Consider the following 15,541-nt stretch of genomic DNA (forward strand, 5'->3'; position numbering starts at 1 on the left):
GCCCCGTGCGTGCTTACGTCACGCGTATGCACGGGGAGCAACCAATAAAATTAACCGCTGACCACCAATGAACCAAGGGCCTGTAACGCTTTATAATAACTTAACTGTATCACGCCTGGGCCCCCTTCGATCGTCTGGGCCCTGCAAGCAAGTACCCGGCATATAAGATGACCCCCAACTTTGGCATGGATTTTTCAGGGTTAAAAAGTCGTCTTATATGCCGGAAAATACGGTATATATATATACATACAATATATTCACTGAAAACGCTATTATTGCCTCATTCTTTAATATAAAATTAGCATAATAATGCAAATGTGATTTTTTTTTATATAAAACATATAAAATTGTATAAATGACACTTTTTTATTTAATCAGTGCTTGTTTATACAAATGTTAATGAGACTATTGTTCTAGGGTTAGACACAAAAGCCTGACAATAAACTGCTACGATCATGAACCCCCATGCAGCACCTACAAGAGGTGTGAATTGAAGACTGTGTGAAACAAATCAGAGCCGATGAGCAGAGAATTAATCTGACAATGGGAAAAGTTACACTGAGCGTTACACCTTTTTTAAAATGTTAGGAAAATTTAATTTTTACACTATTTTTGTGTGTTTAAAAACCAAATTCACAAAAGTGTCTGTAAAATGTCTTTCTTTCACCAACAAATGAAAAGTAGCAGTTGAATCAGAATTTAAGGGGATTACTGATTGTGAATATGGAGAATGTATTCTACCACCACATTTACTCCAAAAACATTTATCTCTACTTTTGTGAATTCCCCCCTTTGGGCTTTTGTGTGTGCCAGAACTAAGTATTTTAAAAACCTAATGAATTCAAGTACCTGTTTTGCCCTATTTCAACGTTTTAAATCAATGATAAGCAACTGCACAGCATACTGAAACAAAGGCCTATCACATATAAATAGTTTAAAACGTACATTAGCATGTACCCTGGCAGTGCTATATAAAATAATGAATAGAGGCAAAACAGTGTGTTCTCTCTTTATAATGCTTTGTTAAGAGCTAAAGAATAGAGGAAATTGCAGGAAGCTGTGTAGACCTAGAATAGCTGCAGAGATTTGAGGTTTCAAAATGTTCTTTTAAAACATTTGGCAAGTTAAACAGGTACAGGAGGGTCAATACAGAGCATGTGATAACAGAATGTGCATCAGTGCCTTTAAACAGGAAGCAAAAGTACATCTCTGTACATCTTTATAGTTTAGAAACTTTACAGTGAAAAAGCTTCTCTAATATAACTGAACAATTGTGAATATAGTTGTGAATATAAAACATTTTCTATTCTCTAAAACGTCAGTTTCATTTGTACAGTTATAAGACCCATTATCCAGAATGCTTAGGACCAAAGGTATACCAGATAAGGGGTCTTTCCCTAATTTGGATCTTCATACCTTAAGTCTACTAAAAAATCAATAAAATATTAATTAAACCCAATAGGCTTGTTTTGCATCCAATAAGGATTAATTACATCTAAATTTGGGATCAATTACAAGGTTCTGATTTATTATTACAGAGAAAAAGGAAATCAGTTTTAAAATTTTGAATCATTTGATTAAATTGGAGTCTATGGGAGACGGGCTAGGTTGCTGTGACAGTAGTTAGAAGAAAACAGTAAGCACCAGGAAGGATTACATGTGGTTTCACCATTTGACTGAACACTCACTGTAATCTGTGTGTCAGAAGACATACAGTATAGACATTAAACTATGAGGCTGCAGCCAGCACTCTGAGATAAAGGGCAATTTATATTCTGTACAACAGAAAGATACAGTGAGTAAGATTAATTAAAAGCACATATTTTTACTGGGAAAAGAAAAAAAAGAAAAGAAGAGAAACAAGGGAGGAAGGATTATCTGCACTGATAATCAAATTTTTTGCAATTAAAAGAATAGGCAAACAGTATGTTCAGTAAAAGCCCTACTCACTGAACCCATGTTAAACAAGAGAGGACTGCACCTTTAGGATTGTCAGGCTAAATCTGGTGGAAATTGAAGTTGTAAGGGATACTCTGATGTAAACATTCCACCTTATGCAGAGGTTATCATGCAGGTAAAAGGCTGCTAATCCCTATACTGTTTTCAGTGCATAGAAGTAATTATATAATATACATCAAATTAAAAAAACTTAAATTAAACAAAATTACAAGGAAAGAGAACAGCAGCAGGAGTGAAACGCAGCAATTAATTTCTAAGATTTGCTATTGCTCATTCTTCTGAAAAGGCCATACGCTGCCTTACTGCATGCAGGCCTCAGTTAATACATTAAAATTCTGAGAAACTGTTCCTTTAAGTCAACAGAGGCATGAAACACTTCAGTACAGCTATCAGTTTCTGTCTTCTAGCATCTAACTCCTGTTTACATGCAAGGTAGTATCCCTTGGGAACGTTTGCATTGCCTTTAAAATGGAAAGCTTTCCACGTACCAAGAGAGGTGTCATACCATGCATGCCGTGTCACTGCCATTTCACAGAATATATTGATGTGCTGCCAAGTCAAGCATGGCAACAAAACCACAGACCATTCCAGCTCCAGGCCAACACAACATGCTTTTATGAACTTTATTATAAAACAACAAAATGACCTGCTCTACTTTGCTGTTAAACACAAGGCTAATTTGTTTTGTGTCCTCTATATAAATATGAAGCTTGCAGGTTAGCAGGAGTCAATTAAAGGAGTCTATTTGCTAAAGTGTACAAACAGGTAACAATTTTAAAGGACAACTAAAGGTTCAACAGAAGGTAATAATTATATTAGCATTTAAGCATAAAGCCGCTGTGCTGCTAGCCACTGCAGGACACTGGAGCACTGAAACTGCAAGCAATTGCTGCAATTGGCTTTGTAAATGCCTCTGTAATTCTAGATAATACTAGAAGATGGCTAAAATACTGGGCATACCATTCATACATCTGTAATAGAGAGCTGCCTGCTCTCTATTTCTTAGAAATGATCATATACATGCTGTTATTCAAGTGTTTGTAGGTCACCAAATGTTAATGCTTTGTGTGCATGTGTAACAGTTACTGAAATGCTTTGAACACATAGAACCTGGGATTTCACTTTTGGTATTATGTGTGGTACCTACATAACTGTTCAGATTTAAAAGAACATGTACGGGATTTTTATTCTGAAACCTGTATTAAAAAGATCCAAAAACTGCATTCTCCCACAGTGTATTTTTTTATTGATTGCCTTTACCACTATAATAAGAAGACAGTACCTCATGCTTGATATTTCAGCTTGGGGAAAAGCCCTGCACAAAAAAGCCAGACTGCAAGTAAACTACAACAGATTCCATACTTGTATTTCATTAAATCCTTTTCTAGCAATCCTTATATGCTCGTTTTTGTTTGTTCTTATGTTAATGTCTGAGTTCTCATGCAAGTTCATGTGATCAGTGAATAACTGGCACTACACTGTCAAGTCACATTAGTCACGTCTCTGTAAGCAAAGTTTTCCGATTACTTTCCATTCCACTTCTTTAAACATAACCTTTTTTCCAGCATGGCTAGAATTAGACATTAGTCTTAATTACTTCAGATTAAATACAAGTAACCTGGCATTTCGCAGAACATTAAGTATCTTAGACTGTTATATGGCTCTAGCACAAAGCACTATAACAATTGGAAATGAGTAGTTGGCCATACACACTGATATTATTGTACAAAGGCGCGAGTATGGTGGATCGTCGAGATGACCGATATCACAAAAGCTTCAGATATCGGTCACCTGGTTGATCAGACAGGAGAAAAGATTTTGATCGGGCACCGTTGAAGGTGCCCAAGTAAAACCTGCGTTTAGGGCTGAATCGTTAGATAGGGGTAGAATCCCTATTGTTTCTACCTCCATATCTTACGATTTAGCCCTGAATGGCCAGCTTCACAGATACATTCAATGGACCTTGGAAGCGACAAAGAATGTAGGTTATCAGAAAGTGAGTTCCCCTAAGGGCAGTGACACACAGTAAGATTTGTCACCAGATTTTACATCTGTTACTGCAGGAGACAAATCTCCCAGAAATGCCATACTATAACATTAAGATTTCCGCAAGTAATACATTACTTGCAGTGATCTGGCTCAGGGGCAGATTTATCAAAGTGTAAACTGGTAAACTCTAAAAAATCCATAGGAATGAATAGAGAGCGAGTAATTTTTTTCTGTGGTAAGCTGACACTAAATCTGCCCCATAATTGCAAAAAAATGCGAAGGGAGGTAATTTCCCATGATTAAAGGACAAGGAAAGTCTATCAAAGATATTATGTCATAATACAGCCATACCTGTAGGGGCTGATTTACTAATTCACGAATCCAAATCCCGAATGGGATTGGAAACGAACATTTTGCGACTTTTTCGTATTTTTTTCGATTTTTTCGTCACCGTCGCAACTTTTTCGTAGCTGTTACGACTTGCGCAAATTGTTGCGACTTTTGCATAGCCATTATGACTTTCGTGAATTGTCGCGACTTTTGCATAGCAATATGAGTTTCGTGAATTGTCGCGACTTTTGCATAGCCATTATGACTTTCGTGAATTGTCGCGACTTTTGCATAGCAATATGACTTTCGCAAATTGTCGCGACTTTTTCGTATTGAGCGCTCGAAAAATTCGCGACAATTCATGAAAAAGTCGCAAAATACCGATCATTACGGAAAAAATGCATTCGGACGCTTTTTGGACATTCGTGGATTAGTAAATGTGCCCCGTAGTGTGTTCTGCAAGGAAGCTACATCAGAGCAGTCTAAGGTAAACTAATGAAATGTAACCGTGGGCAAAATAAGAGTCTTTTATGCAAAAAAAAAAAAAAAGCAATCTGGTACAGCAGGGGGCATTGAATAATATGCTTAAAGCTTGTAGTAAAGAGTGTCTTTGTCCTTTAAGCTGGATCACAACAAGTAATATGTTTTACTTGCAGAGATCCAAATGTTATGCTATGGCAAGCCATTTTAAGGAGATTTGTTGCCCACAGTGGCCCAGAATTAACCCCGGGTGACAAAACACAAGACGCGCCAGTTCCAAGTGAAATAAAATGAATTACTCCTTGGTGTGCATATTGAAGATGCCTTGGAAGGGTCTCATAGCGAACACCACAGAATTCACTGGCACCAGATACACTGCACCAGGAGCAAGCTCCTGCCAAAGCTGCGACTAATGGGGAAGCCATGAGAATGTAACTGTATATTATTCCTGAAGGTGGTGCTTTAATTATTCTGCCATTCTCACTGTATAAAATAATGTAAAACAGATAAAAGAAAATAGATAAAAGAAAGTGTAAATACAGCTACAAAGAAGTGCTCACTTATAATTTAAAGGAAATATATTAAGGAGAAGTTACACTAAGGGCTCTGGAAAAATCTCCCTTGTCGCTGGTGAATAATCTCCCCGAAATGCCATCCCACCGGCGAGAATGTAAATCGCCGGTGGGATGGCATACGCGGTGCCGCAATTTCCCCGAAATCGCAGAAGTTGCCTTGAGAGGAAATGTTCCATTTGTGGAAGATTTTAAAGTTTCTCCCTTTATGTTCAGCAACATGTAATTCAAATGAAATAGCTGCCAGTTCTGGAATCTTTTGTTCTATATTAAAGGACATTTCCTTATTTTTGGGGTTGACATGTCCTTTAAAATGAAAACACTACAAATGTAACTAATTTTGAAAGCCACGTGTCTCCCAAGTGCACCAGTTCCAAAAATGGAGAAATTGAAACCCACTGCAATACATTTCCAAAGTGTCACCACTCATTAAATGTTGTTACAGTAAAAAGTGTGTGTAAAAGTCCCCATCTCAAAAAAATAAATGTGTCTTTAAGTGTAAAAAAAATTTCTAAAAAGTGTGTGTAACACTTGAAAACCTGGGTGCAGGCAGGTAGGCAAGCAGGAGATAGATACTGGAGAGCTACAGGAACAGAAGGAAGGCTCAATATGGAAGGGGGGGGATTCTGGGGGGCTCAGGATGCAGGAACAACAGCTAACACAGTTTTAACATGTCTGCTGCATTCTGTGGCCCCTGGGGCCTTCAGAAGAATTCATCCTTTAGCCTATTCAAAACTAAATTCAGACCCTACTTCTTGGTACAGTCTGCTGTGGAAACCCTGAAGCTATTGCCACCACAAAAGCTTCACGGTTCCTGAGTGAACAGGTGCATTTGCGCGTGATTTAGAACAGGTGGCAGGCAGGATGTACCGGCATGAAGTACGACTGTGTGAAAGTGCAAAAAGCATGCTTGGACGCAAGTAACTTTTAAAAAATGCCATTAATTTGTACAATGATTGTTCCAATATTGTGAAACTCCAGGAGCCATAAATTCAAAAATTATTCATTTTAACTCACTAAGGCTTAATGAATTATTTATACCAACCGTTCCCCTATAACCTTTTGTTTGTTAAACATAAAATGCTATGTTCGATAACGAAGAGTGGCAACGCTTAAAATGTTTAATAATTACAAAAACAAATATTACAAATTTGACTCTAATATGTTGCACAATATCAATGTCTACTTGATGTTGTACAACATGTCATTACGATCCTAGACTACTGTCAAGCCTAAGTCATAATAAAGTCTGGTGAAAGTATAACAAAAATATAATTAGTCAACAGTTATAGTAGTCCTGCTGCCCTATGTCTTTTGCCTATGTAGGGACCCATAGGGTTAAGCTCCCTATGGTGTTATCCCTTACCTTTATCTAATCTGTGCTGTTATAGGGCAGAGCCCTCTGCACTCCTATTTCAGTTATTAGGCTACCCCCTATAGGTTTAGCCCAGGTTGACCACTCCCCTTGGCAGACTATATAGTGTCTTGCACAAGGAAGTGGCTTCCTCTTTTGGCTGCATGCTGTGTTCTGGACAGATCCCAACTGAGCCTGGACCAGAACATAGGCCCAGAAGCCATTTGTACCCTAGGGGACCACCTACCCTAGTGCTAAGTCGGGGACAGGGCCCCGTGAACGAGGTAAAGCCAGCACAGTCAGATTCATTAATAGCACCCTCTAGGAGAGGTGATTGTAGTCAGCCTATTTAGCAAGGGCAGTTAATAGCCCCAACCAGGAGTTGTAAAAAGGGTTTAGTCCACCCCAGCTCTGTAGTCGTTCTTTAGGGACCGGTTTTATTAGACGCCAGGTACCAGTGTTAGGAGCTCTCCCCTGGACCACAGTCGGCCGGAACACTCCCTTCTGAAAGGTCTATATCTCAGGTGTCAACTAATCCTCTGTGCATCCTCCAAGTGGGTTATTCTGTGCCTAAGTGTCACCTTTGCATCTTCCACGGTGATCACATGTTCTATACTGCTGTGTCTGTGAGTATAACCCTGCTGCACTATTAAGCTGTGTCTTTGTCCAATAAATTGTAATATAGTTCATGAGCAAGAACCTTTCTGGCGTCCATTATTCCATCTGCACCACACAAGCTCTTATCTAGTTGTAGTTTAACTACACCCTCAGCTCCAATAATACCTCCCATATAGCGGAGGCCCACTCCTGTGCATTAAGGTCGCATGTAACACATGCTCTATACCTATCACTAGCCTGGGTTTTGCCATATCATAGCCAAACAAGTGTTACACCTATATGGTAAATATACTGTACACTTGATTTTTATTTACAAATAAATGTAAAAAATATATAGGCATGGATGTTATACAAAGTTTTTGCCAAACTTATATAACAGGCCCTACAAACTATGGTTTTGTATTAAACCAATGCTGGAGCTGGGGATGTTTGACTTTGTCTACTCAGCAGACATCTGATGATAATGTTCTCAAAAGTGCAGCAAGGACAGCGATAAGGATTGTCACACACTGTATTCCCTGCAGTCATTAGGCTGAAAAAGAATCAAGTCAAGCCATTTCCTTACTGACAAATGCCATTTCATTATTCCAGAGGAATGCACTGTAAAGATTCAAAGTCAATTTGTTCCAGTTAAAGGGGAAGCATACCCTCAATATGAGTGCAATGAATAGGGCTTGTATTAAACATACTTTTTGCTTCTTATCCGTAGTCTGGTAACCTAATTATCTAATTAGAAACAATATATTTTTAATGATTAAAACAATTGGCAAAAAAATATTCAGCACAAACCCCATGTACTGAATTGATGTTGAACAAGGGGATACACTTCTTCTTTAAAGGAACATTACAAAGACTAATTATGGATTCTTAATGCAAGCAATACTCAGCAAAACGTTATAAAGCAATATAAAACCTACCTATATACACTATATATATATATATATACACATATACACACATATACAGTATAATGAAAAAAATTATCATGCCAAATAGAACTGTTGCCACTACTTATAAAAAGCATTTTCATTTTTTTTTTAATAACGTCCTTATTAGTTAAGGTCCTAAGGACCTGTAATAGTTGATGAATTCATTAAATAAAAGAAAGCATAAAAATCTTTATTTCCTTTCATTGTAAAGGATTTAATGTACTGCTCCAGTCTTTTAATATTCCCCTAGTGTTTGCCTTTGTTAGGTCAATCCATCTGTGCAGAGGGTACGAAAAAACAGTGGACTTTTCCACCCTGCTTTTTAATATAGCTTGTTAACTGCTACAAGAACAATGTCTATTATTCTTAGTGGTTTCTTGCTTCACTGATCAGGTTACTGTGTTCCAATAAGAAAGCAGAATGTAAAATTAAATTTAATGTTCTGGTTAATTTTGTAGAAAATGGCTTATTTTTACATTTTCAAGATATCCAGAAGGCATTTCAGCGGCTTCATTAAGGGAATATTTTCTTTCCCGTATGTGTGTGATCTGACCTCAAAGATATATTTAGCTTAACAATGACTTCTTAGTTAGGCTAGTCTCACAAAGGCAACTAAGTCATCCAGTATGGCTATATCTTCTATTCATTTATTATTGAGCTTGACTGTAGTAGCACATATGACTTTTTCTTATATGTCTCAGGAGCAAGATGTTTTTGCAAAATATTTTAAGATATCTACCCATCTCGATCCAAGGTTTTATTCTACAGCTAATTCAAAGCTTTCAACATGAAGGGGTGTTGCATATCCATATAATTAAAGGAGAACTAAATCCTAAAAACAAATCTAGGCAGAAATTCCATATTTTATATACTGCAGTTACTGCAACAGGTTAAAATTTTAGAATCTATATAACAAAAATGATTCAGAGCTTCAAAGTTGTGCACAGGGCGTCACCATCTTGGATTTTGTGTCAGTGACACTCACATACTCAGTATGCTCTGGGCAGCTGTTGAGAAGCTAAGCTTAGGGGTTGTCACGTCATGTAATGTGAACTTGACTTAATTGCTAAACAGCCTTGTATTCTATATACATACATTATATTGTGAGTCGGTCCCTAAGCTCACGTAACTGACAGCAGCACAGCATGTGCAGGGAATCAGCAGCAAAAAAAAGTTGGGAGCTACTGGGACATCATCAGAATTACAGATCTTTTCTGCTGGGTTGTGGTCACATTGAGCAGGTATATAATCTCAAAATAAGCAGCATGTTGACCCTACTTGTTTGTTAAGCTTTAGTTCTATTTAAAAACTCTATAAATATAATCAAAAGTGACCTATGGTATACATGTACTTTATAAGCATAGGTTTTATAGATTATTCTTGGTGCTTATGTATATACATACATGAATATATATTATTCATTGCCCCAAGTAATGAACAGGAAAGTGTTTTAACAAACTGATACAATTATCAAACAAGATGTATATTTTGAGCAGTTGAACACATTTTTAAGCTGTGTGTTGAACTCAGTGGCTGTACTGAACTCAAACACCCATCCAAATCATTAACCTGCAGTGCAAATATCATGGCAGGATTAAGGACTCTGTTAAATTCTTTTCATACAGGAATGATTACTAAAAGAAATTGCTGAATATAAAATAATATTTACTGCTAATGAAAGAATACCAGTGCTTCACACTTTGTAGTGTTGTTTTTGGTTGTTCGTTTTTTTCTCACTACACTCTCAACAGTGTTCTTTAAATATCTAAATTTCTATTTTTTTTAAGCGTCATAGCTTGAGAGTCTGAGAACCCCTGACCTAAAGACTAATGGAGTGCCCTTCCAAACAGTACTTAATGCTCTATTAAGCACTGGGTGCACACTGTTGGGATCTGCCTGGATCACTGTGTAACATATTAAATTAAGGTCATTACAAGTTCATGCATAAAATGGTTTTATTAACAGATGCAAAAAGGCAAACTTGTCTTTAGCCAAGCCACAGCAGGGTATAGGTTTCTGTTACCAGCACTTATCATCTCTGTCTGTATAGACAAGACAAACTGTCTAAGGCTAATGTCCCACGGAGCAAGGTAGTTGCCCCGCGATAGATCTCTGCTACTCTGCTGGAGGAAACTTTGAGCTACTTTGGGATGAGTAGGTCTTTCCACCAGCGACTCCTATTGTTGCCGGTGAAAAGGCATTTTTGGAGCGGTTATTACTGTATAATAAAAGTCCTTTTAAAATTAAACATAAAACCCATTTTTTTAATTAAAACATCCATACCTATAACAAAGGTATATAACAATCTGAGGCTGTCAATTATACATTGCCTGTCCTGCTTCTATGCCTCAGGAAGTCATTTACTCTTACTTTACATTCAGCACTTCCCAGATGTCACTGCACTCCTTAACTCATCATGGTCTATAATTGTGTAGCTAGTGTATGGGCATGGGCATTAGGTCCACCATTATGGCACATAAACAAGCTTTGGGGATGATTCAAAGCATGCCTTAATAACAGTGACCACAAAATGGTGCCTGCATGCTAGCTGTGATTGTGAATTGCAAGACAGAAGAAAACACAATAGAAAAATATTGGGAATTATATTTAGGGTGACAGGTCCTCATAAGTTTAACTCAAAGTATTCCAAGTCAGCCAATATACTCTGGGAGTTTTGGTACAGTAAAAGCTAAAGATCCACAGGATGAAGATTTCTTTATTATTTTTTTCTACTGCTTAAGCCTAGAAGGAAACTTTGATTTAATATATATTTAACCAACTCCTGAGGACTGCTCTATAAGAATTAAGTAATATAGATGTACTTTGGCAAGTGGGAACTGCCTTCGCTCTACATGTCTGGTTTCAGCTATATTAATGATGTGTATTAAAGGAGAAGGAAAGGCTAATAAAGAGTTTATCTCAAGCTGCAGGCATACCTTCAGTTGTCTCAATAGTGCCCTTAAGTCTCCCCATATTTCTCCGTTCAGATGATCAGAAGCCAAAGAGGAAGAAAAAATGCTGAGCTGTATAAAGAAAGTTCCCATAATGCCTCACTCCTGCACCCAGACCCAGTGTACATGCTCAGTTAGTAAGACTATGAGTCAGCTTCCTGCTGATTGGCTCAGATCCGCATACCTAAGGGGGGGGGGAAGTGAGTTCTTAGCATTCTTGAGGGAGGGGGGAGCAGGAGAGGGGAGAGAGCAGAGATCTGCATGTCTCTGGCAGAGGAAAACAGACACAACAAATCTTTTGACAGGGAACTCAGTGCAGCATTTCTGTGAGTGCTTATGGCTGTATTTACATAGACTTTTTTGATAAAGCTTACTTAGTTATTTCTTTCTCCTTTAAAAATGAAAAATAAAAGCAAACAGCATGTTCTGACCTTTCGGTTTTGAACTCAATGTCGGTCTTGTTTTGTTCAAGTTCTTGCCTCAGATGCCTAAGATCATCTTGAAGTTGGTTTTCCCGCTCCATGCTTCCTTGGTAAAACTTCAACTCTTTCTCCATCATCTTCATTTTTTCTTCTAACAATTTAAACTCGTGGAGTATTAAGTAGCTGACACCGCAATACTTGCACACAGTCTCGTCACGGGGCATCTGGGAAAAATCAAATACATGCCAGTTTAAATCACCTGTTTAGTAATAAAACAACTAGACAATTTCAATACAAATTCTACTGTGCCTTTACTTATTAATATTCTAACAGAGGAAGGAGACTGAGCATAGAAACTGAGAGTCATCTCTGCTTGTTGTCTCTGATAGAACAGGCAGCTATGGGCCCAGCATGAAACTTACCATTCCATCAGCCTTTTGTTGGTGTCTGGTGTTGCATCACCAGTGTCTCGCAGCAAGCAATGTTACAAGCCAGCTGACGAATGCTGAATAAATGGTCCAGTGGAAAACTGACTTGTTACATTTCAGAGAACAGAAAGGGATAAACAAACACTGCTTTCAACAGCAATTAACGCTTATAAAAAACTTGTGTACTGAAAAGTTGCTTAGAATTATTTCATATATAAAACTGTTTTTGGGTAATGGACCAAAAAGTACATTTTGCCTCTTTAATAAGGCTCTCCTTGTTGTTTCAGTTTGAAATGCCCGTCTTAGAACATAGAAAGTTTTTTTACACTTAACACTAATTTCCTATTCCCATCACAACTCTAATAGGCACCAATAGGCAGACCAAGAAGAACATAGCTAAATGTGTAGAGTTAATCTCTGAGTACATATGTGTTCAGACTTTCATGTGAACCTCAAGTTAGTCTTAAAAAGAGAAAATCAGGATTTTTGGACTTATAGGAGTAATTCACCAAATGTTTACTATGATGTAGACAAAATATACTGGTCCTTATTTTTCTTGGTTGTTTTAATTAACTTTTTGTTTAGCTCTTTATTCTCTATTTCAATAGCTGGTTGCTGGATCTGACTTTCTATAGAAATGAGACATTGGTATGGAATCAGAAGAAAAATAAGCATTAAAAAGTAAGAATAACAATAAAAATGTAGCCTCCCAATTGTTTTTTTTTGGTTGCCAAGGTTAGGAAAAAAAAAAGGAAAAGTTAATTTAAAAGTGTATTTCCCCTTAACAAATAGATTATTATGCTAGTTAAGAACATGCTGGTCCATTTGCTCATTCCCTTAGCATGACATCTTTATGTATATTTATGTTGTTTTCTTAAAATCTACTCCGTACCTGTTAATTTAACCTTAAAGGGCAAGGCTATGCCAGTGCCAGTGATGATCATCTCCTGAAACCACAGTGCCAAGCCATAACCCTCACTGAGCACTTTTAGAACTTTTCACTTGTTTAACTTTTAAAAGGTCCCTGTTGGAAAGTCATGCAACATTTGCATGTGATAAAAGCTTTTGTCAGGACCCCCTGGGATGACCATGAATTTACAACAAAGTCATTTACTGTTTTCCTTGGAACATACAATACGTACTCAGGAAAGACTAATATATGGTCTTCTTTTTCTGAAAAACCAAAATGAAAGGCACGGGTTCCAACTTGAAAACTATTGTTGACTTTATTGAAATAGGGGACAAAATGAGCTGTTATGAGAAGTTATCTTTAGAAGAACACAGTGTATTCATGAACTGCCTCTTTTCTCAAATAAGATACTTCTAGTGCACTGTGTGTTCCAGAATATATAATCCTATTTCCTGAGGAAAAAGATAAATTTAAGGTTAACACTGAGCGGTTTCTCGGTAAAGCACTTTAAACATTACTCTGTCGTTGCAATAAACCAATCACTTCTGGCCACTTAATCAACAACAGCCATTTCACCCTGTACCTTGTTCAGTACCATTCTTCTACATATTGCTGCAAATGACCATTGGTTACATAATGCTGTACAATATAAGGAAGCAACAGGTTGAGTCCAAGTCAACTGACCTACAAGCTGAGTTGCTAATATGGGCGTGAAAGTGCTCCAGTGCACAAAACAAAAGTATCCAAACAACAAATAGTTTTCATTGGGCTACCGCAAGTTATGTTGCATACATTGAAAACAGATCTGACTTCATAAATCAACCCCCTGTTTTTTCATAACCCAATATCCACAGCTAAGTAATGTCCTGTAGACTTGGAGTCCATTGTGCATTAGAAATGTTAGACATCAGTGAAGTCCTTTAGTGTAGCTCTTTAAAACATTTTTGTCATTCCTGAAATGGCAGAAATGTGGTTGCACTTTCAGCTACCTGGTGAGGCTGCTTATTGGCCACTGTGCAGGCATTCACTTCTGGAATCACACAGAGTTGCACCTGAGATTGTTGGGTGCAAAGAAGAGCACAATATATACTATACCATATTTCCTAGCTATCTCAGCATTAGAAGCAAAAGGAAGAAGTGTAAAATGATTGTTACATTCTTGCTTGTATTTGTCCTATCTGTATTTCCAGCTTGTGTCAAGACTGTGACACACCGAGCAATTTGACAAACAAGTTAATTCCATAGTGAATATAAGCCAGATGTTCCACAAGTCATATTCTCAGCATCTTGCCATAATCTCAGATATTTTTGTTCCTGTTTATAAGAAATAGCCATACAAATTGAAACAATATTTTGATTTTAAGATAGGAGTAGTTATATTACTAAAACTGGAACTCAATCTTTATTTAAGTTGTGAAGAACTGACAAATATTGTACACATTATAAATTTTGATATTTTACCCTATGCCCATATAAAACCCCATTTATAGATTTTGCTGTTTGTACCATACATGTCTATGGAAGCCAGTATTCCCTTAAAGCCTGCTATTCTGGTGTGAGAAAGTACTATTTTCTGCATTTTGTCCAGGAAAATAATCATGGGCATCTTCTTGTGAGCTGAAAAGGCTGAAAGTGAAAGTTCTCCAAATAAAACTGAAGTAGTTCTGATTGATATGATTGCACAGCTGATTACTGAAATGTTCCCAATGGATGCTTTAACCACAGGCAGAAGAAGGAAGGAAAGTGCCAATTACTGTTACACCTTGATTTGGGCTGTTTGTCTAGCCCTTGAAACTAAAAGCCATAAAGTGCATTTTTTTGCTTCCGCACACAAAGAAATCTGTGATTAATACCATACCTTCTGAATTTCTTCTGGTAGCGGATGCATTGGGATGTGCCTGTCCATGTCCTTGACTATCTGTGACATTGGATTCACAGAGGGAGCCATACAAGGCTGTAAATGGAGGCTGAAAGAAGGGAATCAGTGGTAAATGTTATAAATGGCCACTATACTTTGCTGCAACAAGATATTTATATTAGCAATGAAATGGGGGGGTCACTGACCCTAGCAGCTGAAAAACTACTGCTCTGCGAGGCTACAGTTTTATTGTTATTGTTACATTTTATAGCTTATTTTTCTATTCAGGCCCTCTCCTATTCATATACCAGTCTCTCAACCACTCCCTGGTAGCTAAGGTAATTTGGACCCTAGCAACCAAATACCTGCTGAAACTATAAACTAGAGAGCTGTTGAACAAAAAGTTAAATAACCAACATACTACAAATAATAAAAAAATTAAGATCTATAGAAAATTGTCTCAGAATATTACTCTCTACATCATACTAAAAGTGAACTCAAAGGTGGACAACCCATTCAATTAAAGGCAAATGTTAGGAAAGCATGAGACAGTATAAATATGTTATTATTGAGGAGTCAGTTAAAAAGTCTGTTTATTATTTATACTGTTGCTAAAAGGCAAAACATGACCTGTGGGGTAAGTGAATAGCCTCCTTTGGCTAAACCATTTGCTGAGGCAATATAGCTCCTAAAATGAAATAAGCTGAAGAGCTCTCCTAGCTGATTATTGAGAATGATGAT

The 15,541-nt window shown here is 37.3% G+C and overlaps 1 protein-coding gene across 3 annotated transcripts in view; it reads right to left on the reverse strand.

The window, feature by feature from the left end:
* The window catches only part of lekr1 (leucine, glutamate and lysine rich 1), a 93,062-nt gene that overhangs the window by 50,946 nt on the left and 26,575 nt on the right, over positions 1 to 15,541 (reverse strand). For all 3 annotated transcript variants that reach the window (XM_018094379.2, XM_004914441.4, XM_004914440.4), the window contains exons 2-3: positions 14,801 to 14,909; positions 11,614 to 11,828 (exon numbers count right to left, since the gene is read on the reverse strand). In XM_018094379.2, the coding sequence (XP_017949868.1) occupies positions 11,614 to 11,828; positions 14,801 to 14,909 (324 nt within the window). The remainder of the gene's footprint in view (positions 1 to 11,613; positions 11,829 to 14,800; positions 14,910 to 15,541) is intronic.

The sequence above is a fragment of the Xenopus tropicalis genome, chromosome 5, assembly GCF_000004195.4.
Source record: "Xenopus tropicalis strain Nigerian chromosome 5, UCB_Xtro_10.0, whole genome shotgun sequence".
In the NCBI taxonomy this organism is placed as follows: domain Eukaryota; kingdom Metazoa; phylum Chordata; class Amphibia; order Anura; family Pipidae; genus Xenopus; species Xenopus tropicalis.